The sequence below is a fragment of the Balaenoptera physalus genome (assembly GCF_965194825.1).
Source record: "Balaenoptera physalus genome assembly, chromosome: 14".
Taxonomy (NCBI): Eukaryota; Metazoa; Chordata; class Mammalia; order Artiodactyla; family Balaenopteridae; genus Balaenoptera; species Balaenoptera physalus.
The window spans coordinates 51,717,300-51,741,033 of NC_138893.1; the positions used below are offsets into that span (position 1 = coordinate 51,717,300).

The following is a 23,734-nucleotide window of genomic DNA, read 5'->3' on the forward strand; positions in this document are numbered from 1 at the left end:
GATGGAAATAACGAGACAGTAAATAAAACCACTGCTTGGATCAAGAGCTAAATTTTGCAGGTGAGGCCATTTCATCGACATTAAGAGAATGTGATATGTGACAGCTGTGAGCTGCGGTAGCTGGAAAAGACTTCATAACTGGAAGGCATCGGACTTACAAGTTAGGAGGGGTTTGACTGGGAAGAGCTGAAATATTCCTCCAGGAAAGAGCATGGTAGACAGAGGGGTTGGGGGAAAGGAACAGTAAGGAGATTGTACAGATCACTAAAAAATAATGAGAAATTTGGTTGATTAGGCATGGTAATGAGGGTTCACTAGTGGTCCTGAGAGTACATTTGATCCTACATACAGTAAGGAGCCAGAGTGCGGTTAAGAAAATGTAGGTACCTTTGATTAAGAGGCATCTGGGGAAAATGAATCTGGTGCTGGTATGAGGATGGGCTTTATCAGTGATACGCCCAAGCCAGGTGACGAGTTAGAAGGCCATTATAGGGACTTCCCTGGTGGCGCAGTGGTTAAAAATCCGCCTGCCAATGCACAGGTTTGATCCCTGGTCCAGGAAGATCCCACATACCACGGAGCAATTGAGCCCACGAGCCACAACTACTGAGCCCGCGTACCACATCTACTAAAGCCCACGTGCCTAGAGCCAGTGTTCCACAACAAGAGAAGCCACCGCAAAGAGAAGCCCGTGCACCACAAAGAAGAGTAGCCCCCGCTCACCACAACTAGAGAAAGCCCGCATGCAGCAACAAAGACCCAATGCAGACAAAAATAAATAAATAAAATTAAACTAAAAAAAAAAAGAAGAAGAAGGCCATCATAGTAAAGTCCTTAGGTTTTAGAATCAGCCAGACCTTGATCTGAGCTCCGGATTCTTTCACTTAAGAGCTGAGGGTCCTTGAGCAAGGTGTCTATATCCTCAAAATCTTTTTTTCTTTTTCTTTTATCTTTTTTTTTTTTTTTTTTGGCCGTGCCGTGCGGCATGCGGGATCTTAGTTCCCCAACCAGAGATCAAACCTGTGCCCCCTGCAATGGAAGAGCAGAGTCTTAACCACTGGACTGCCAGGGAAGTCCCAAAATCTCATTTCTTAACCCTTAAAAATGTAGATAGGGGCTTCCCCAGTGGCGCAGTGATTAAGAATCTGCCTGCCAATGCAGGGGACACAGGTTTGAGCTCTGGTCCGGGAAGATCACATGTCGCGGAGCAACTAAGCCCCTGCGCAACTACTGAGCCTGTGCTCTAGAGCCCGCAAGCCACAGATACTGAGCCCACGTGCCATAACTACTGAAGCCCGTGTGCCTAGAGCCCATGCTCTGCAACAAGAGAAGCCACTGCAATGAGAAGCCCACGCACCACAACAAAGAATAGCCTCTGCTCACTGCAATCAGAGAAAGCCCACGCTCAGCAACAAAGACCCAACACAGCCAAAAATAAAAATAAATAAAATAAATAAATTTTTAAAAAATGTAGATAATGGCACTTACTTTTCAGGATGGTTCAAGTATTAAACAGGTCAGGATATGCAGAACCCAGTGCCTGAAATGTTTAGGTGTTCAGACGTTGTTTGTTCTCCCATTTCTTCTACTCTAAGAGAAGAGAGACTCTCAGGGAAACCATGTGTTGACTGATTGGTTCCAACCAGAGGTAAGAGAACAAGGAGAGGTGATGCCCTGGGCAGAAGTTGAGGTGTGAGTAGGTTGGGGGAGTGGTGATGAACTTGAGGTGACAACGGTATAGGTACATGAAGAATTATCCCCTGGGCATTTGAAAATATCACTTTAGAGAGAGACCAAGCAAAAGCTGTAGATTCAGGGACCCTTAATATAAAAGTGATAGTTGATGCTGTGTGTATGCAATGACAAGCTTTAGGACAGCAAGAGTGTAGAAAAGTCACTGAGACTTGGAGGGTTCCAATAAGCGGGGCTGGAGAAGGAAGAGGAGTAACTACTCTTTGAGAAAGAAAATGATCAGGATAGTAGAGAGTGTCAAAAGCTTTCCAGACTTTCCAGAAAAAAATCATTATGCCAAACACTGAAGAGAGGTAATAAAGCACAAGCTGGAGGAGAAGCCAGTTTGATCTCAAAGAATGAGTCTCAGATAATTAGGGGGAGGGGCAGGACTTTAACACCTACCTCAGGAGGGAATCGGGCATCAGGGAAAGAGCTGAACCAACTGACCACAAAGGTAACTTCCAACTGGTCATCAATATCCAGCACTTGGGAGGTAAGTGGCATTCAGGCTGAGGGAAAGGGAAGTAGCTGTCAAGACAAAAGTTCAGAAATCTGACCCCAAAGGGGAAAGGAAAGATATTTGAGGAAGGGACACCAGCGTTAAGAGAAGACAATATGGAGAGATTGCTACATGTTTGAGGGTGAAAGGAAGGAAGGTAGAGAATATTAAATTGTAGAGTGGGGGGACCTCAGAACTCAAAATAAGAAGCGTTGTTTCTAGAAGTAGGAAAGAAAGTATATCTAGACTTTAAGGGGAAGTGTTACTTGTAGACAGAATGGATACTTATTCCTCTGAAGACTAAGGAATAAAAACATAAATTGAGCACAGCGGGACCCATGAGGGAGAGCCTGCCAGTGGGCCTCAGCCTTCTCAGAAGAGGATGGGAAGATGGAAATGTTTAAAGGCTTAGGAAGGGGGGCCTCCTATGGGGAATACACCAGAACAGCCCAGGCACAGAAGAAATGGGTGAGCTAGAGAACACCCACTGCAGAATGACCAGGAGGTTCAGGACAGTCAAAGAAACTGAGGTTATTTCACCTGAGGAGAGAAGGTCTACATGGGTTTCGATGGCTGGCTTCAAATATTTGAAGAATTGACATACAGAAGCTGTAGACATCTGTGGGAACAAGAGGAGCAGCAGATGGAAGGTGCAGGAGGCAGATTCCACATGAACACAAGGCAGAACTTTCCACACTTCGGGAGTGGAGAGGTGAGTGGTTCTCCCATGGGTGGTGTCCAGGAGCTGTGGGACAGTTTCTTGCCCAGGATGCTCCAGGCAGGATTCAGCATCAGAAAAGAGCCAGACTTTGGTGATTTCTAAGGCCCTTCCCACCAGCACAGCTGAAATCTATGAATCTATAGGCATGTAACATTTAGTTTACAGAATCTCAAGACTTAAAGGTCTTTTAATCTAATAACCCATTTGAGTCTTCAGCCCCATCCGTGAGAGGCTCACCAAGTGATCAGGGACTGTAAAACACACCCAAGTTAAGCCTGAATCAACCAGTAGCCACTGGAGGCACTGGGTTTCCAGTAACTTAACATCTGGATAGAGAAGTAATCTGTGGACCTCTCAGAGAGCTCACTGTCAAGATGGTCCAGGTGAAACTTTCATTAGAACCCTTCTCAATGAAAGAAGAAATACGTGTGAAATATTGATGAATCCTGTATACAATTTTGAGCTGCTCTTTACCCTTGTTTATTATTTGAAAACCCAACAATGCTAGGTTATTATTCATATTTCAAAAGAATCCTTCACTTTACAAAATACTTCACTTTGGGATATCTTTAAGCAACAAATTCCAGAGATGAACTTAAAATGTACTCAGTTTTTCTCCCTCGCCACAAGCAAAAAGCTCTTTTGCACACAACTTTCCAAGAACTCGTACGTCACGCAAAGTGAGTTTCACTAGTATTACAACATAAAAAAACACTTCAAGTCATCAATGATTGGTTTGAGTCCGTCCAAAGGGACACTTAGCAGAGGACATCTAATTTGATCCAGAATTTCAAGATCTGCACCAGCCAGGGCTCTGTTTACCCAGGGAAGGGAGGTAGAAAACGTCAGAAATGTTCTCAGTGGCGTTGGGTGGAAAGTCCTCCTGGGGTTGCTGCCACTGTTTACTAACTGTGTGGCCTTGAGCGGAATGACTTAACATCTCTGAGCCTCAGTTTTCACATGTGTAAACTCACAAGATTATTTTGTGGATTAGAGAGCATGTCTACAAAGCAACACGCGCGCGCACACACACACACACACACACACACACACACACACACACAGCCTGACACACTAAGGAGTCGCCCTACTGCTTTCCCAGGGCTGACTTTGCTTCTCAGCGAGCCAGTGAAGTAGCACACTCAGGATTGTTATTGCCTTTTTATACAAGGCCGAGCCAAGCTGCAAACTCAAACTGCAGCCAGCACAAAACCTGGCTTCTCTGCCATGGCTGCAGCCTGCCAGGCAGTCTCACCATGACCTCTGGTGGGATATTCCAATTATAACAGTAAAGGAAGAGGGGCGCTGATTTTAAGAAGGCAAAAAGTAACAACAGATGTGGGAGATGGATCACTTCCAAACCTACAGCCTCTTCCCTAGTGTCCTGCTAATCCTGGTCCAGTTCCTAGGGCAGAAGGTTGATTGGGTGGGAGGCCCAACTGCAGAAGTGGGGTGGCATAAAGGGTAAGCTTTCAACCCCTATAACGTCTCTCAGTCCCCAAGAAATCCTCCAACCATCATCATTATCATCATCATCTTTACTATGGTGAAATGTCAATTTTCATAGTCTTAAAAGGGAACAAAAGCCTCTTTTCACTACATATTCACCAGAATGGCTGAAATGGATTAAAATACTAAGTATCGGGGAGCATGTGGTGCTGCTCCTGACAGAAGTGTAAATTGGTACAACCAACTTTAGAAAACTGCTTGGCAGAATCTACTAAAGCTGACTTTCATCCCCTAAGACATGGCAATTGCACTCCTAGGTATGTACAGAATACAAATGTGCATTACAGTCTCCAAAAGACATGCTAGGACTGTGCTGTCCAACACATATGACTCTTTACATTTAAATTAATTACAATTTTAGACAACTAAGAGTCCAATTCCTCAGTCACACCAGCCACGGTTCAAGTGCTCAGCAGCCACATGTGACTAGTGGCTACCATACTGGACACCACAGATGTAGAACACTTCCATTACTGCAGAAAGTTCTACTGGATACTGTTCTAGAATGTTTGTAACAACATTAGTCACAACAGCCCAAATCTAGAAACTAACCGAACGCCCATTAACAGCAGAATGGATGAATCAATTGTGGCACATTCACACAAGAGAATACTGTAAAATAATACAAATGAACAATCTACAACGACAGGCAGAATATAGATAAATCTCACAAATGAAAAAAGCCAGGCACACAGCCTACGCGCTACGTGATTCCACTTACATAATGTTCCAAACCAGGCAAAAACCAATCTATCCTGGCCAGGATAGTGGTTACCCTTGGCGGTGACGGTAGTGACAAAAGGGAGCATGAGGGGACTTGGGGTGGGGGACGGATACTGTTTTGGTTTTTCATCTGGGTGTGTTCGCAGGGAGCGTTTGGTTTATGAAGATTCGGCGAACTGTAGGTACACTTATGTCTTTCCTGTATATATTTCATACTTCAATAAATTTTCTAAACTCCCCTTTAGAAAAACTTTGCTGCTATTGACGTTACCTACAGTCTAGGCTTTTTGCGGGAGCGTCTTGTCAAAAAAGCAAGCGTCCTTTTGAGATCAGTGCCCTCTCCCGCCCCAGGCCTCCCTGGACTTGGCACGGAGGCCTTATGGATTCACCAAACCCTCCGCGGAGAGTCCTACCTCCGCGCCGCGCGCTGGCCTGGCTCCGCGTCCAGGTTGCGACTGCCAGGACGGTTGGCTCTTCCAGTTTGGGCTCTCACCCGGAGAGCTGGCCAGGCTCTCCCGGGGCTCGCCGGTGGCTCCCTGCCCAGCGGGCTCTGACCGCCCCAGGCCTGTGTGAGACGCGGCGCCCGGCGCCGAAGCACCTGCGCCGCCCCCCGCGGTTCCGAGGCGCCCTCCGTTCACGCGGAGCAGGCGGCGGCAGAGCACTGAACTCTAGTCACCGAGAATCCGCCGTTCTTCCCTGGCTCGGGCCCCTCGAGTTGGGAGAAGGCGCCCGGGACTTCCCCCCTGAGCCCTGAACCTTAAAGCGGAGGAGGAGGAGGAGGCTGCGATGGAGGCCTTGAACCAACCCGCCTCCTGCACGAGAAGCTCTCCAGCCAAGAGCCCGCCCACCCGGCCCCACCCCGGCGGCGCCCGGGAACCGCCGGACGCTGGACGCCGAGGAGCCTTGCCCAGAGGAGCTAGGTTTCCCCTCCCGAGCCTTTCCTCCCTGCAGCATGGGTTAGAGGGGACTCGCGGCTCCTCCTGGAACCTCTTTTCACCTCCCCCTTCAGTCGAATTCCCCAGACCCTGCTAAGGTCCAAGCCTCTGATAAGTTTGCCAGCCTTGCAGGCCCCGCCGGGTGCCCCCTGCCCTTGGCTTACCAGCCATGGCTCCGACCCGCCTCTGTGGTGTCGTGAGCCTACAGTGTTGGGGTTCCGAATCCTCGGGCCCGCCCCGCTCTCCCCGCGCACCTGCACCTGGGAGTGCCCCAAGGGCAGTCCTGGGCTTCTGAGTTATACACAGCGCCTAGCACCGGCCTGCCCTATAACATGGATGCAATGCCTGATGCGTACCAGACACTGCACTAAGCTACTTTTACATGGATCATCTCGTTTAATTTTCAAAGCCAAGGTAATTGGTTCATGAGCATTTACACACATAAGCCTTAATTGACTTGTACATTTAATATTTGTGTGTTCTACTGTAAGAAAAAAAAAAACCTACAAGAGAGGCGCTATTAAGCATACCCATTTTATAGAGAAGAAAACTGAGGTTCAGAGTGCTCCTTACTCAAGGTCTTTACTGCTGTTTGTGGTGGCGCTGAGATTGGAATAGAGGCAGCCTGATTCCAGAGTCCATCCTCTTAACCCCTCAAGATTAGGCTCTGCAGAAAGAAAAAAAAAAGTGCTGGCCTTCTAGCACCTATTCCACCTGCCCCACAAGTAGTGCCTACCCACTTCTTGAGCCCAATGTGACACCAGTCACTGGGTGGGGAGGGATTATCCCTTTTCTCTGCATTAGAGCTCAGAAACCAGAACCCAGAGGGACGATTTACTTCACCCACTCAATGTCTCACGAGTCATTAGAAGACTTGTCTGGATTTTACAATTCCTCCTGGCTCACAGGACAATCAGTGAAGCAGTGGTTTGGGCCTGGAAGAGTGTCTTTTCCCCTAGAGAGAGAGCTCACGGAAGAGGTAGCTGTTAGTTAAGGGTTTTCACCCTCTGATAGCCAAGGCACTGGAACCCCAGCAACTGAGCAGTAGGGAAATCCTTCAGTGAAGAGATGCGAGCTATTTATACCCAGAGATTGCAGGTTCTGGAAAAGGGTAGGGAGCAGGGAGGGGGCTGGTCCAGACTGGCTTTAAGTATCTCAAGACACGCAAACTGCGCAGGAACCAATCCACAGAACCAGCTCTGTTTCCTCTATGAGAATCACACGCCTCTTTTCCAGAACAGGAGGGGATGGATGCAAAGTGAAGGAAGATTAATTCGGGCCAGGAGGAAGCCAGGCAAGGAAGGTGGGGATCCGGCGCTGGGGAGCACTGCGAGGCCACAGCCCAGCAGGATACAGATCAGGGGGGAGAAAAAGGGGTGGCTTACTTAGGAAACCCCCAGCGGAGCTAGGGCGTCTGCTCCCGGAGCCTTGGGTTCCTAGCGCGCACGCGCTGAAATCCCGTCTTGGAAGTGAGCGCTCCGCGCAGGGCAGCATCCCCCAGTGAACGTAGGGGAAGTCGAATTGGGTCCCAGATGCAGGTCCCAGATTAACCGTATACCTCCCAGTTTTCCACCCCACCCCGCCCCACCCTTCCCTATCCCTGCGTCTTCCCTAAACCTAAACTTTGTATCTTCCTGTCAAGGTTATCACCAAGTTCTCAGCCTCTTTTCCTAGGTTTTGAGCTGTAGGGGAAGGGGCAACAATCCCTTGGGGAAGCCGTTTCCCCGGCGGCATCACGGGGTACCCAAGGCCGGACCTTCCTCTGGGATGGAGATAGGCTGCACGTCTTCCGCAGACGATTTTAGGTGTTCTGGCTCCGCCCCGGTGGGCCAAGAGTCTAGCTGTTCATCTCCCTTGCAGCCAACACCCAACGCGAAGTTCCCCACCACAGGGGCCATCCGCATTGGGGAACGCGGTGCTTAAGGAGCCTGGCCCCATCATCTCCTGCTGTGTTATCTGTCCTTGAGGGAAAAGATGCCAACCTGGCCCCCTACCACCTCACTAGGCCCTCACGTGGAGAAAGAGAGACAAATAAATCTTTGCATGACGCTACGTTGTGATTTTGGAAAGTACCTAAGACTCTGGTGGCACATATTAGGGAGTGATTACCCCCATTTGGGTGGTTCAGGAAAAAACCCTTGGCCTTGAAGGAGGAGTAGGAGTTCACCAGAAAATTGGGGGTATTAGAGCATCCCAGACAGAGGAGAGGACATGTGCAGAGACATGGAGCCTGCAACAGCAAAGCGCTGCTTGGACTGGCTTCCTTTTTGTCATTCAGGCATCGGCTTAAATTTAATCTCCTCAATGTGGCTTTCTCTGACCACCTACTGGAAAAGAACCCTCCCTCCAGTACTTGGTTCTCTTTATTTTTTAGAATTTATCAACTACTAATTTTTACGTTTGTTAGCTATCTCCCCGCCACATACACTCCTTCAAATAAACTTCCGAAGCCTACGGACACTGTTTTTTTCACCGTCCCCAGCGGCCAGAACAGTGAAGTGAACATATAGTAGTAGTATCAATATCAGTGAATACTTTTGAATAGATGGATGAATGAATGAATGAATGAACGAGTCCGAGGCTGCAGAAACGTATTAGGAAGCAAGAATTCCTTCCATGCCCTTAGCCTAAGAAACTCAAGGAAAGATAATAGCTCCAGAAGGAGGGCTCGCTAGGAAGGGGGTTTGGGACGTCACGGTGGTGAAAGCGGTGGTGGGAGGCGGTGTCCCAACTCCAGTGCGGCTTGCGAGAGGAGGGAACTGGCGGCGAGGAGCTGAAGGACCCGCAGTCTGGTGCACTAACTCACGCCTGGCTCCCGGGTCTTTCTGCCTCTAGAGAGGCAAGGGGAGGGCGGGTCTCCGCCCCACAGGCGCCCCCTTTCCAGCCTCCCGCTAGACCCTTTTGGACGCTTCCAAGCCTCATCCTGGGCGGTCAGTGGGTTTTGGTGGATTCGCTTGCCTGTCTGCCTCCCTCTCTCCCCTCCTCTTTTTTCTTCCTCCTCCTCCGGGGCTCTGCAGCTCCCCAGCCCGGCTGCCCCGCAGCAACTTAGCAGCCCCCGCCCCCTCCTGTAAGGGCGAAATTGCTAAACTTGTAGCAATAATGACCCTGCATTCAGGCCGCCGGCTCCCGCTGAACGTCTCCGCGCCCCGGCCGGCCCGGCCTAATCAGCGCGCCTCTCCCTGCTGCCCGCCCAGCCCCCGTCCCCCCTTGCCGCCCCCTCCCTCAGCGCACAAAAAGTGGGGAACAAAATCCCCGCGCATTTCTCCGTCCCTCTGTTGAGCAGACTGCTGCACAAAGCCCCCGCTCTGGGAAGCAATGGGGAGCTCGGGAGGGACGTCAATCCCGACGCGCTGGGGTTTTTGTTCGCGCAGGGGACTTCGCCTTCCTACCACACCTTTTGTTCGGGACTCCAATAAAAAGCCATTCTTTCCGCACCTTCCCGGCCCGGAGCCGCCTTTCAGCAAGGCCCGGCCCCACAATGGCGCGGCGCGCTGAGGCCTCCCCATTCACCCGCCTTGGCACGCTCACAATCGGCCGTGTGGCAGCACAGGCCTCGCACAGGCATTCTCCGCAAGTGACAAGGAGCCGCATAAAGCCGCGGCCGCCGGGGGAGAAGGGAGGGCGACCGAGGGGGAGAACTAGGCCGCGGCGGGGCGCAGCGCCCCCGGGCGCGCTGGAAGCCTGGGCGGCGGCCGAAGATGCAGCCGCCGCCTTCGAGCGGCCTACGGCTGGGCCTGGGGGCGAGGTTTCCCTTTACCCTGGCGACCCTCGAGGCGGGGCAGAGTCTAGGCCTTGATCTAACGCAGGCCCAGATACTAGCCCAAGCATCTGGGTGAAACTTGGGGCGATTACAAAGCCCAGACCTCAAAAGGTCCTGAGTCTCCGACCTGTCCTCCCTACAACAGTAAAGAGAAATTAATGAAAAAGCCTTGGAGACCGGACTTGCAGCCTAGGGGCTGAGGCAGGGGAGACCAGGCCTGCAACCATCCAGGGGGAACTGTTTTTCCTGCGTATCTTTTCCTTCTCCGCCCCCCCGTTAAAGGATCCCTCCCCACTCTTGTGGGCTAAACAAAGTCTGTAGCCGGCCAACGGTTTGAAAATATTGCACCTTGTTTATTGACTCCTGTAGTGTATGGCAGCGGGTGTGTACATGGCGTGTGGATATAGTTTTATATATATATATATATATATATATATATATATATATATATATATATATATTATATGTGCTGAACACAATACGAAACAGAAAGGAAAGCCGGTAACACCTCCGGTGGGCCACCAGTTCCCGGATTTGTTCAGCCCCCCAACTTTTGGTCTCGCTCCGCTGGTTTTTCTCGCAGAGTTCTACACCCCCCTGACAATCTGGAGATCCAGGCCGAGGTATCTGGTGCGGAAGGCAGGTGGTTGGGAAAAGGAAAATGGACTGTGCTGTGGTACGCCGGCCCCGCAAAGGGGGCAGAGGGTCGGCAGGGCCTGGGGATTTCTCAAGCCACGACGCCCATTTTTCTCTCCTTCATGCTTTTTTTGTCCTTGAGTTCTCCGCCAGCGCTTCGCGGCGGCCGCGGGAAGGCTGAGGGAGAGAAGCCCGAGGGAGAGAAGCCCTTCTTGCTCTGGGAGAACCGAGCGGCAGCCCGAGTCCCAGCCTCTCGCACTCCTTTTGGGGCCAAGCTCGGGGCCATCGTCCTCCCAGCACCCAGCCGGCGTTTCTGCCTCAGAGACAGTCTTCGTGACCACTCCCGGGCATCCTCTTCGCCCCTGAGCCCCCTTCCCCAGGCCTCGCGTGAGCTGCGCTCCGGGGCCCTGGGGAGCGAGACGTGTATATATATATATATATTTCTTTTTTTTTTATTTAACGAGGGGACCTGGCCCTTCCTTGGATCCAGCCTTTCTCGCGCTTCAGTCCCGCGGCGCCAGGCTGCGGTGGGGCGGCTGCCTCATGACCCGCCCGGTCCCTACCAGGCCCGGATGCCCTGCAAGGTTCCCTGCGCGCACGCGGCCCCGGCCGCCGCACCCTGGTGTAATGGCTGCGCGCCGCCGCCGCCGAAGCCGCCCAGGTTGCTCACGTTCACAAAGGGGCCGCCTCCGGCCGCACTGCAGGCGGGCTGCATGGCCGAGGCCGCCGCGGAGGCCCCGCCGCCGCCGCCGCCACCGCTTGCTGGGTACGCACAGCCGTAGCTGCCGCTGTAGGCCGCAGCGGCGGCGGCTGCAGCAGCCGCGGCTGCGGCGGCAGCTGCCGAGTTCCCATAGCCATAGGCGGGGAAGCTGTTGTAGGAGTAGGCGCCCGCGCCCACGCTGTAGGGCGCGCCGTAAGCTGGCGCGCTGGGCGTGACGCACGGCTTGCCGTCCCGCACCAGCACCGGCACTGCCACGCGGCGCGGCGGCGGCGGGGGCGCGTGCGCGCCCAGCTCCAGAGACTTGTCCTGCCGCTGTCTCTTACACTTGTACCTGCGATTCTGGAACCAGATTTTCACCTGCGTGGACGTGAGCTTCAGGCTGCTGGCGAGGTGCTCGCGCTCGGGGGCCGACAGGTACCGCTGCTGCTTGAACCTGCGTTCCAGCTCGAAGACCTGGGCTTGCGAGAAGAGGACCCGCGGCTTCCGGCGGCTGCGTGGCTTCGGCCTCTCGCTCTCTTCCGCTGCCTTGCAGTCTCCGGCCGCCTCCAGAGGCTTCTTCAGCTGGCAGCTTTCTGCGGAAGAAGCAAAACAACAGCGTCCTTTAATTGTTCCCGGTCTCACCGCGGCTCCGGTCCCGGAGCACTGTGGCCCCTTTGGGTGGCAGCGCGGAGTGTGCGGTAATAACTGCTTGGACTTTTGGGAAAGTTTGTGGTTCCTGACGCCGTGGGACCCTTCGATAGCCCAAGGCCCCTCACAACGCCCTTGGCGGGTGGAGGCACGTTCCGTGGGGAGGGGTAGTTAGTGCGCGTTTATTTAGAACTTGAGCATCTGCGAGAGATTACCCTGTATTAAATGTGCGGCTCGGCGTGCTGATGATTATTTTCAGGATGGAAGTTTGCAACTCCATAATAACTATAGTATTTGCAAACTCGTTTGCCTTCCACTCCGTCATGAATAGCTGAAGGTGTGAGACATGTTGGTATTTGGGAGCCGGTATGAGTGCGTTCTGCGAAAATCTTCCTGCTCGTAAATGTCTGAGTATAACGCTCATGTATTGCCCAGGGACAGTTTTTTACTTTTAAAAGCCTACAGGCCCACAGCTAAATGTCTGCATGACGACATCTGTATTACCTTAGAGAGAAAAAGAAATTTGATTGATTTAGACAGTTCCATGTCGATTTTAGGCCCAGGGGAGCTGTCAGAGCACAGGCCTTGGCTTCCACCACATCAAACCTCCTCTTAGGGAAGGAGATTCTTTGGCTCTCTCTCCTCAGAAACAAACACTTCCTTGGAGGCTTTATTCAGTTGTCCTATTTCCCTACCCAATTCACCTCGCGTCCTACTTGAGCAGCCAGGATCTAAGTTCGGCGCGTTTTTCACTCAGCCCGAAGCCCCACAGCCTGGGACACAAAGCAAAACGTTAAGAATTTTCAAAAATGTCTGGTGCCTCAGGGGTGTGAGTGCGGAATGGACTGTGTTCCCACGCACTCTCCCACCATCCCCTCCCTCTCTGCCGGGTGCCGTGGGTGCGAGGACGCTGAGTTCCAGGCGGAGAAGTGAGGAAACCACCCAGCTGAACTCTACCGAAGTTCCTGCGCCCTGCGGACACTAGGCACACAACCTGCTTCGACTGTCTTTTCCAAGAAGAGGGAGCGGCTGCCCTGGCCTCAGAAAACTCGTCTCACGCTAGAGAGAAAGTGGGAAAAGTTAGGCTCGTGCTCATCTAGCTCTTGGGAAGAGCAAAAATACTATGAGTTGTCAGCACCCAGCAGCTGAGCCCATGTTGCTTATCACCATCAGGGCAGCAGTAACTATTTTCCCTTCCCTCCGGGGATGCATCGCCTCCCCCCTCTGGGGGGAGTAGTTGGCGGAGTCACCTTGTCTTTCTCCCTCCGCCCTGGCTCCCTTGCAGGCACCTGCGCTTTGCGGAGCTGTCGTTGACCAGGGCCAGGGCATGACCCCAGCCAGGGGCTAAAGGGGCGGGCAGCCGTGCTGGCGAGGTTTGTGGGCTGTTTGCGGTTACCCCGCCATTGCTCCAGATGTGCGGGTGCGTTTCCTTTCCCCCTCTACTCACTTTGGCTCCGGTCCCTCAGGACCTCGGGCTCCTCTTCATGTTCCTTAGGCCCACTGCACGAGTCTCGCAGGACCGTGTGGACATAGCTCTGGGGGCAGAGCCCCGAATCCCCGTGGCCGTCGGCTGTAGCTAGTGAGTTCAGATAGGACAGTTTCTCTCCCTCTTCTTCCTCGTCCTCCTCCCCTCCGTCAGAAAATTGCGTCCCCTCAGCGGCGGCCAGCATGCAGGGCGCCGAGTGGAAGTGGTGCTCCAAGTCCGCCTGCAAGTGCGCGCCGTGGAAATGCTGTTGCTGCTGCTGCTCCAGATTCAAAATGTCTTTTACTGAGAAAGGGGTGGAGGTGACCGGGCTTGGTAACATCATCAGGGCCACTTAATTGTCCAGTCCAAATACTCAATAAATCCCGGCGGGGGCGGGGAGGCAGCGCGGCGGCTCCAGCTCTCCTTCTGGACTCCGCCGCTGCTGCCGAGTCGGGCTTTTGACAGACGCGGTCCCGCTCCAGTCTAAATCGCCTCCATTGGCCGGGACGTGGGGGTCTGGGTTTTGTTACAGCCACTGAAGGGACTGGGGCCGGGGCTGCGAAGCCTGAGTCCGGGGGTCTTACGTCACGTCTGGGGCGGGGCTCTCGCTTCGACCTCCCTCTCTATTGGTTCCAGATCCTGTGGACCACGCCCCTCCGCAGCCAGTGAGTGTGGGTGCCATGGAGCTACCAGAAATAGACAAGGACTAGTATAAAGTCGCAAAGTCCTAGTCGCTGCGGGCGAGGCTGCACTGCCTGGGGTACGCGAACTACCGATTCCCACCCAGAGTGGTCGCATCTTCCCGGGCAAAGCCAGTTCTGGGAGGTTTCCTGTCTGAGAACCAGCTACCAGGAAGGATAGCCCAGGAGTGTGGTTTTTCCAGATGCTGCGGGGGCAGGAAAACTTCCTGGCTTGTAAATACCCGGCACTGGATCCCCAAGGAGATGGAATGTTTTATATATCTATGGATGGGCGACGTGTGCGTTCTCGCCTTGTTGACTTTGCTCAAGCTGTTCCCTCCACTCGGAATGTCTTCTCCGCCCTTGTCTCCATGATAAGACTGGTCTCCGAGGCTCTGCTCAAATGCCACCTCCTCCAAGGAAGCGCTCCCTCGTCGCCTAGCCGGAAGTCATCTCTCTCGCATCTGAACTTGCAGCGCGTGTTAGTAAAGGACATTCGTGTCAGTTATCACTTCCCGCCTAATACTATAGCTATACTGTCTGCCTGGTCTCCCTGGGTAAAAACTATGAGCCCCCGAGGGCAGGGCACCAGTAGCATTGGCTCTTGTAGCTTTTCCAGCGGCCGCACTAAGCAGGTATGTGAGAGACAGGACGATGGAGCCATTACTGAATTTTGTGGACTGACAGCTCTTGGTTTGAATCCTGGCCTAGTCAGTGTATGGCCTTGGGCGTTTCTAAGCCTCAGTTTCTTTGTCTACAAAAAGACAGTAATACCTTCTTCAGGGTTGTTGCCAGGGATAAATGAGGCAAAACATGCCAGGATTTTCATGCGGGGCGCATGTTAGTGCTCAATACACGTCATCGACTTCTATTCTGCATCAGAGGTCAAGCAGTATTTGTTGACTGCATTGGTGATGACATGGCTGGAGTGCCTCACACATTGGGTGGTCTCATAGGGTCTTGAGAGCAGAGTCTGTCTTCGCAAGGGAGGTGACCCAGCCATGGAGGCCATCTTTTCCGCCTATTGAAATCAGGCGCCTTGGTCTAGGCCTTGACCCTCGGAGGCATCTTTCTAATTTCTCCAACCCACACGCCTTCTGGCGCCCTCCTAAGGCCCTGGTTGTTTTGTGGGCGAATCTAAGGGGTCCCCTGTGATTCTGGGAACCGCGCTGGTGGAGATCATCTTCCCGCACAATAGGCATTCGCTCGCCACCACGTCTAGCCCAGTGAAGAGCAGCAGGCGCTGCTGTGAGACCTACAGAAAAACCTGTGCGCAGTGCTGGCCTTGAAATAGTAGGGACCGATTCGGCCCAACCGTTGCGCCCCTCATCTGGCCCTAGCCACCCCAAGCATTTTTTGGTGGTCAAGATAGTGGAGCTGGGGGAGCACTAGCCTCAGCTAGAACGGGTAGATGGAAGGTGCAGGGACTGTGGACACCACCTCCCGGCGGCAGCAGACACGGGATGGGAGTGGGGGCGAGAGCGGAGAGCTGTCGTGGGAGGAACCCCGCAACAGAGGGAGCGGTGGGTGCCCAAAGCTGAGAAGAGAATGAACAGCCAGTCGGGAGGGGGGAGAGGCGGGGCTGTTCCGGAGGGAGCGGAAATGGTGCGGGGAGTCAGCCCCCGGGGCCGCCTGGGGAGCTGGGATTCAGCGTGGGCCACGTGCGCCCGGGAGTACTTAGGTGGCGGCGGCCCGCAGGCTGTTGGGGAGACCCTCTGTGAGACGGCCTTTGAGCCGGGAGGACCATCCCTCAGCCACAAGGGCGCCCGGTGCCTTTCCGCTTTGAATTCTGAGACTATTGAGGCCCCAGGCAGAGCCGGCATCTTCAGACCAGGCCATGCAGCTGCAGAGAGAAGAATGCGCCTGCTTTTGCTGCGGATCGCGAGCGCTTGAGCGCAAAGATCCAGAGAGAGATGGGGGTGAGTGCGGGGCACTGACGGGTAGGAGTCCTTCAGTGTGCGCGTCGCGGTAGCAGGCGAGCATAAAAGAAGGAAGCTGCTTCCAATCCCACTCTTCCATCCCCATCCCGAGGGCTAGACTGTCGTTGGGAATATTTCTACTCCCTGCTGGTCTCCTAATTTTTAAAAATTATTATTATTATTTTTGCCTCTGTGGGCGATTTTCTTGAGTGATTTCAAGATTCAGGAAAAAAAAAAAAAAAAGAGAGAGAGACAGAGAAAGACAAGAGCTACGGAATATCTCTCTCCCCAGTTTCCAGCCGAAACCTGCATTTCTCCTTGCTACATTCTCTTGCTTCTCCACGGCGCTTCGTTCCTAGGCCTTCCCTAAGCTCATCCCCAAGAATCCCAATCTTAGAACCCGTGGCCCGGGGTGCCGGGAACGCGGAGACACGCCCACACGCCCGCTGCTGCCGCCCAGAGTCCACCGACTCTCCTTCTCCCTTAGCACGCAGAAGGCTGTCTCCTCCCCAGCCGCCGGCCTACGCAGTTCGCTCTCCTCCAAACCCGCTGCCACGACTACCCCGCCAGATATCCTTGGCCCAGGCCTGAATAGTTCTCTGCAGATGTCCCTAACCAGATTGCTCCTCGGCAGGCCGCCCCAGGACGCAGTTCAGGCCCGAGGGGCTGGAGGCTCGAGAGGAGCCGGAGTGTGGGGAGCACAGGCGAAGGGGCCTAGCAGGCGGTTGGTATGCCCTGTCCTCCTTTTCTCTTCCCAACCCCAGCTCTGCGCGGGGCTGATCTAGCGGGCGGGAGACTGAAGATCTTGGCCTTAAGCCCTGAGCAGGGGCTCGGGTCGTCTCCTGATTGTTCAGGCTCCCTTTGGTCGGTCTGGTTCCCCAGCAGCGGAGCTTCCCTGCAGGGATAGCCGCCGGGCCAATCACATCTCGGCAGCCTGCCTTTCCTGCGCCCGCAGCCCCGACGATCGCGAGCGTGTGCGCCGCCAGCTGCGCGCCACTGTCCGGAACGAAAACGCCGCCAGAGCGATAGTTACATTACAGCAGCGGTCGGTTCTCAGGAGTCACTTATCAGAATGTAGAATCTGGTTCCAGCGCCTATCCAGTTACAATCTCGTTCTGGGATATTTGCATTCTCTTGTGGGAAAAGAGGATCTTTGAAATCCCGTAGCTAATAATTGGTTTTTGTTCCAGACAGTTTAGCTAATTACTGACAGATAAAGTAAATATCGTTGCATCTATGGAAGCGTTTGATCTTATTTTAATCGAGTGTATCTGCCTACGTTCCGTTTTGTCACGTTATACATTATACAAGTCTTTCTCCTCCCGTATGTGATTACAGATCATAGTAAAATGATGGCAAATTCTCTGAGGGGAGGTGCTATACAGATGCGTAAAAAGGCGATAAATAAAATTATACCTTTTTGGGAGAAAACCCACATGCTAATCACTACAACAAACATATTATCCAAGAAAAATGTGATGGTTCCTTGAAAGCTGTAAAGTGTTCCAAGAAGTTATTATTCTCTACCCAAAAATTGCTTAATATACTTATATAGGCAGATAATTGATCATTTTAGTTATATATGCCACAGCTTATTCTGATATCCTCCACCTGTTTGAATAGCCATTTAATTATGTAGCCATGGCTACACACACACACACAAAAACCAAAAACGAAAAAACCTGAAGGTTATCGTGGCTTTCTAATCTACATGTAGTACCACAGTCAGGAGTGATTTTCTATTAAGGCATGAAAAACCATCATGTGATGAACTCACCTAGCTAAAACTATGTGATAACATTTCAGGTGATTTTTTTTTTCGTTGAAATTTTCTTTCCTTCTTTCTTTCTTTTCTTCTTTTTTTTTTTTACTGCTCTCCTAGAAATTTCATTGTCAATGACATCTTACAAAAAAAAAAAGACTTGAAAGAAAAAAATTTCCTCTTTTGCAGAAGCACTAAATAGATTTTTATTTTGTTGTAGTTGCTGGCCGTGGTGTGTATGTGTTTTGGTTTGGTTTTTCGTTGAGAGATATTAGAAAGCTATCCAAATTTTTGAGCAATCTAGAGGCTAGTGTTTTGTGAGAAGGTGAATACATTTTCTACTTTTCAAGAAATGTCAGCTAGGTACGTCAGTCCCAGAAAGCATTAAACTGATCTAATTCCTCAAGAGTATTTTTTCCCCTCGTTTCAGTAATTTGGTAAGAGAGATTTTAAAATGGCATTTTTGAGCATTTTAGCTTGTTTTGCATGTGTTTGTATAAATGCCGTATTTTCTCAGATTGTGTTTGGAATTGAGTTTTCTAAATAACCCACCACTTCCCTTCCCTGGGAGAAAATTGGTCCAAATTCAGCAATCCCTGTAGTTCTTTGTAAATTACAGGCTCTTGCGGAGGAAGTGAGTTTCGATTTCTCAGGGAGAGGACCTTTCACATCTATGTGTATCTGCCCCACTCCAAAAATTCTAAGTTAACGGTGTAAATACAGCTTTCCTCACCAAAAACAGTTGTTTTGCCAATAAAACACAGAAGTCGGAAAAGCTAACTTTGTCGAGTGAAAGTCAATATTTTTTCAAACAAAAACACGTAAATAAAAGATGTCTATACACAGACATTTATTTTTACTATTTGCGTGTGTTATTTGGGAGTGCAGTGAGCAGTTTTAACTTGGGGGTTAAATTGGAATTCTGGATGCATTCCTTAACTCTTTTTTTTTTTTTTAAGCGTGAGTTTAACTTCCTGTATCGAAATTTCAATGTCTTTAGACCTTTTAAAATATAATCTGACTTCAGAAGGGCGGCTGCAGTCTTTGACGAATTAATTCACTTAAACCAGCGCGCCTGTCTGCTCTGAGCACAAAGGGTTTCAGAGAGGGATGTGGTTATTATGTCCAAGAAGCAGAGATTTTTCGTGACTCTTCCTAGCGCGATCTTCTCAGCTCTGTCTCCTCTCAACCGCAAACCGAGGGGACCTCGGCCTTCTCGGACGCAGAACTCTTTTCCCAAACCTCCCTGGGGGTCAAGTTGGAGTGAATAACTTCAAACCGTTTGAGAACAACAACAACAAAAAACTTTTCTCACTTGGAAAGAAACGTTTGCCGAAGTCTTGTCGCCTTAAGTAACGCCTTATTCCGGCCCTTGCTGTGTCCAGCCTGGAGTTCACGGTTTTCGGTCGGCACCGGGAGAGTGATTCCCAAGGTGCAGCGGGACCTTCGCTCCGTCAGTGGGCAACCGTATCTGCGGGCCTAGCTGCCCACTTGCCCTTGGTTCCCTGAAGCTCCAGGGGCACCTAACAATTACCACTGCCCTGGGATAGTCCCATCTTGCCTGACCCTGCGGGGATATTGGGGGTGGGAAAGCGTGGGCTCCTGGCCTTGCTCGGAACAGCCGGGGACCCGACCTGGAAAGGACCGAGGCCCCAGACGGCTGCGGCGCACCAGGGCGCACAGCCACAGGGACAGAAAGCGTGACACGCCAGGTCCCGTCCCGCAACTCGAGGCCTCCGGACTTGGCAGCCTTGCCCTGCTGAGACGCAGGTGAGTCAGGTCGGAGGTCAAGAATTCGGCGGCCTCGAGGCTGCGGGGACTGTCAGGTTGCCAGGCCTCGCTCTGCCCAGCAGCCAAGGGCGCCGCGTCTCCAAGCCCGTGCATTTTGGGCGCGCTGGTTGGGGCCGGGAGTCCGGAGCTTCTCCACGGCACGTCTCTCTCCCACTGCAGACCAAGAGCCCGGGGGGCCCTAGCGAAGAGCCCCGGGGAGATGCCTGCTGGGCCTCTGTCCTTGAACCTGCCAGTAGGTTCTCGAACTCTGCTCGACCTCTCTGCACTCCCTACAACCCGAGAGAAGGACCGCCTTACTTCTCGCGGCTCACGGCACCCAGGGGCCTGGCAGAGCCACCGAGACCGGGACCCTAGAACTTCAGTGGCCTTCCTCCTCCCCCTCGCAGCCAGTCTGTTTCCCCTTTCGGCCCCTTTCTCTTCCACTGGGCTCATCTCTTACTCCCCCCGCTCCTTCCCTTCCTCACTTCCCTCTTTTCCTGACCACCCTTCCCCCACCTCCTTTCTCCCTTACCGCCTCCTCCTCTCCCTGGCCTCCTTTCCTACTCGGTCTCCACTCCTCCCCCACCTGTTTCACTCTCATTTCTTCACTCCCTCCTCCCTTCCCCCATCTTATTTCATTCCCTTTCCCCCTCCTTTCAACTCTTGTATTTTCCTGCTTTTTGTCCCTGGACCCTGCAGGTGTTTGGTATGGAGGCAATCACACACACACACACACACCCCACCCCCCGTGCACCAGAGGTCCCCACTCCTGAGCCCCAGACCCCTCTCCCCCATTCCACCCCTGTGCTTACTCTGTCTCAGCAGCTGCTCATAAAAATGCCCAAGCACCCTTGGGTGTGTGATAGGGACACTCCTCTGTACCCTCCAGCCTGTAGGACCTTTCCCATCTCCCAGCCCCCCAACACCCAGCAGCCTCAGCTATGAGCCCTGACAGGGTCTGTAGGGCTCCAGGTGGCGAGCTTGGCCACCCTGCCCGTGGAAATCCCCACTGCAGGCAGATCCTGCAGAGCCTCCATTTCCTTCTATTGTGGCAGTCCGGAGAGGATCACAGCAGAGCTGAAGATCACCATAAGGCCTGGGCCCCAGGCATCCCTTGAGCACACAGATGGGGGCTCCTAGACCAGGGCTGACCCCCTCCGCCACTCCACACAGGCAAGAGCAGACTGAACTGACCTTCCCTTCTCTTTCTTTCCTGCCAGTCCTACTATAGATTAAGGGGCCAGTTAGCCTTGAGGTCACCCCAGCTGGGAAGTGTTTCAGGGACTGCCTTAAAATGCAGGGGGCATATCTGGGAGAGGACAGTGGGGTCCCCGGCTCTCACACCAGCCAGCAGGGGCAAGGACTGAGCACTTGGTACAAGTTCCTGGCCTACCTCACTGCTATGGAGCCAGTGGGGCAACTGAGTCATTGCCTTCTAGAGAGGAGACAGGGTGTGGGACCTTCTCTCCTATGAGTCAGGCTCCCAGCTGTAAGGTGGGCAGCCAGCCAATCTCTACCCTTTTACCTCTCATCTGCAACCACATTTCTGGGGTTGCATTACTCTAATAAATATGGGTTTCCAACAGATGGACGCAGACCTGCCATATTTGTTTCTATGGACTTACCTTTTACCTTGAATGAAGAGGCAGGTGACTTCCTGTGTGAATACAGCAGTGTGTGCACAGGCAGATAGGCAGGCAGAAGAAGGCACTCAGGACTCCCTATAAATGTAACTTCCACATTAGAGCTCTGCTCTTTCAGAGAGTGTGGTCAAAACAGAAGGACTGGGCTAACACTCATTCTGAATCCCCCTCCCTCCTTTTTTCCTCACAATGTGAATTACTGGTAGTGTCATGAGATTTGGAGAGAAATGTTTATATGATCCAAGATGAAAACTAGCTTCCATGACAATCAGATGCACTATTTCCATACAGGCAATTTATGGTATCATTACAATTAGTCTTGTGCAAAGTAGTCCCATAAGGACCTAAGTTGCAGTCAGAGAAGAGGGAATAGATTTTATTACTAGAGTTGTAATGACTGTGTGTGCTCTTGAAAGTAATAAAATCACATTGAAATTATTCTGCAATTTATACTTTAAAAAATACACACACACACACACACACACACACACATACCCATTAGTATAGTAGAGAGGGTGGTCTGTGTTTGTGTGTGTGTATAATTGTGCCCACACACAAAGTGAGTGAGCACGGGTGTGGGCACATATGAACCTTTTACACCTCCCACAGCCAGTAAGCCTGTAAGTGTGTATGTGAATGGACGTACTCAAACCGCACAAGCATGCATGTGTAAGTGTTGGCACCTATGACACCCTCCTCCACAGGGAGAGCCCACAGAGTGAGGGGACTGCGTTTGGGGTGGGGTCTGGGGAAGACGTGGCTTTCTTTAAATCATAATCACACCTCATGCCCCTGTCTTGGGCCAAAGCATTGACCCTGGGGTCTACCAGAGGGGTTTGGAGCCCAGTCCTACCTCTCTTGTAGTCTTGTGACCTTGAGGCAGTCCTTCAACCTTGCTAAGCAGCAGTTTTCTTACCTATAAAAGGAGATAATAGTGGTGTGGACTTTACAGGCCTGCAGTAAGGATTAAAGAAATGATGGAAGGAAAGCGTTTACAGAGCCCTCTTGTGTAGTAAATGTTCTTGTGCTGGTGGCGGAGGGTGGGCGTGCGGGGTGGTTGTTAAGCATGAGGAGGGAGGCTCTGAATCTCTCCTCCCCTGAGCTGAGATCAGGGAGCCCGATTCTCAGGCACTCCTTTTCTCACTTGGGGAAAAAAAGCATTATTTAATTATCAATCAAATTTTGAGGGTTTTTTTTTTTTTTTTTTTTTTTGGTCCCCAAACAGGGGGACTAGTTCTGTTAATCATTGAAGTTTTAGGATATACTCTCAGAACCACCAGCAGCCTCCCTCTCTCCCACTCCCATCCTCTGGAGCTGCAGCAAACAAATCCCGCACCCAGTCAGTGTGAGATTCCCACTCCCACAAATGCATCATTTTTAGCTGCAGTAAACAAATCCCCAAAGTCTCATGTCATTGTTATTGTGTTTAGATAAAGATCTGGCCAATTAGTGTCCTTGCTGGAATGTAAATAAATCTGCTGCCCCGACCTACCCCAGCGGTGGGCGTCCTTCTCTCAATCAAGCAACACCAGCACTCTTCCTCTCCTTTTCCTTTTGGTGTGGGCAAGAAAGTCTGGCCTTCAAATTCACATGGTTTCTAATCTCTTCACTCGGTTCCAGATCTGCTGTGTGACTTCAGGCAAGTCACTTACCCTCTCTGAACCTATTTCCTTTTCCATAAAGAGGAGTTAATGAAGACTGCTTCTCAGAGTTGGGAGTGAACAGCAGTAATAATAGAAATAATACTGCTGATAATAATTACAACAATAATACTCCCACCAGCAATGGTCGTATCAATAACATTAGCTACTGTTCATGGATGGTTTTCCTACAAGCACATGGTATGGCTCAATAATTAAGAGACTCCCCACTCTCCAACTCCCATATAAACTGTCAGACCATGGGCAAGCCACCTGGGTAGGGCTGGAAGACTCATGGGTATGGAGATCAGAGAACAGCACCAGGCATTTTGTGAAGCTCTTTAAGTGTCTACTCATTGTTATTGTTTCTGCTTCTTGCAACAGAGCCCTTGTCTATGGCCTTATTAATGCAACCATGTTACAGAGGAGGAAACTGAGGCTGAGAGGTGAGGTAACTTGCCCAAGGCTGTTAAGTTCCTTGCCTTCCACATTCAGCTCCCTCTCTCTGCCCCTCTCCCTTTCCTGGGCAGCCCCAGGGTTACCAGGCTGAGCGCCATGCGTGCACTGCCTGACCAGGCACTGTTCTCTCTGCTTTTGCGAATTCCTGCTCAGTGCTGGGTGCTCGACTGTCCTCCTCCTTCTCCCCTCCCCAAATGTTCCTGCACGGCCTAAGTGGTAGTCCACAGCCCCCAAGAAGAATGTTCCCTGGGTAGTGGGGTTGACTGGAAAGGGTCTTGAAGATAAACATGGCTGGGGATGGGGTGGAACCTCCTGGAACCTCCTCCCTTCCTCTCCCTACCCGCACCCCCTCTGAGCTGCTTCCTTTCTTGCTATCTCCGTCTTTCTTTGCTTTCTCTTCAAAAAGAAGAGGGGCTGCCAGCCCACCTCTTTGCCTTCTGAGGCGCTTGCCATGGAGTTAATACTAATTGTGATAATAAGCTTCCCACCGGGTAAACAAAGTGTTCCACATGCATGATCGTTACAACATCC

General features: G+C 51.9%; 1 protein-coding gene across 1 annotated transcript in view; it reads right to left on the minus strand.

The window, feature by feature from the left end:
• Positions 1-10,208: 10,208 nt before the first annotated feature.
• Positions 10,209-23,734, minus strand: part of NKX2-3 (NK2 homeobox 3) — an 82,304-nt gene continuing 68,778 nt past the window's right edge. Inside the window, exons 6-7 of the mRNA XM_082425335.1 lie at positions 13,313-21,182; positions 10,209-11,810 (exon numbers count right to left, since the gene is read on the minus strand). Of these exons, the coding sequence (XP_082281461.1) occupies positions 11,077-11,810; positions 13,313-13,673 (1,095 nt within the window). The 5' untranslated portion in view covers positions 13,674-21,182 and the 3' untranslated portion in view covers positions 10,209-11,076. The remainder of the gene's footprint in view (positions 11,811-13,312; positions 21,183-23,734) is intronic.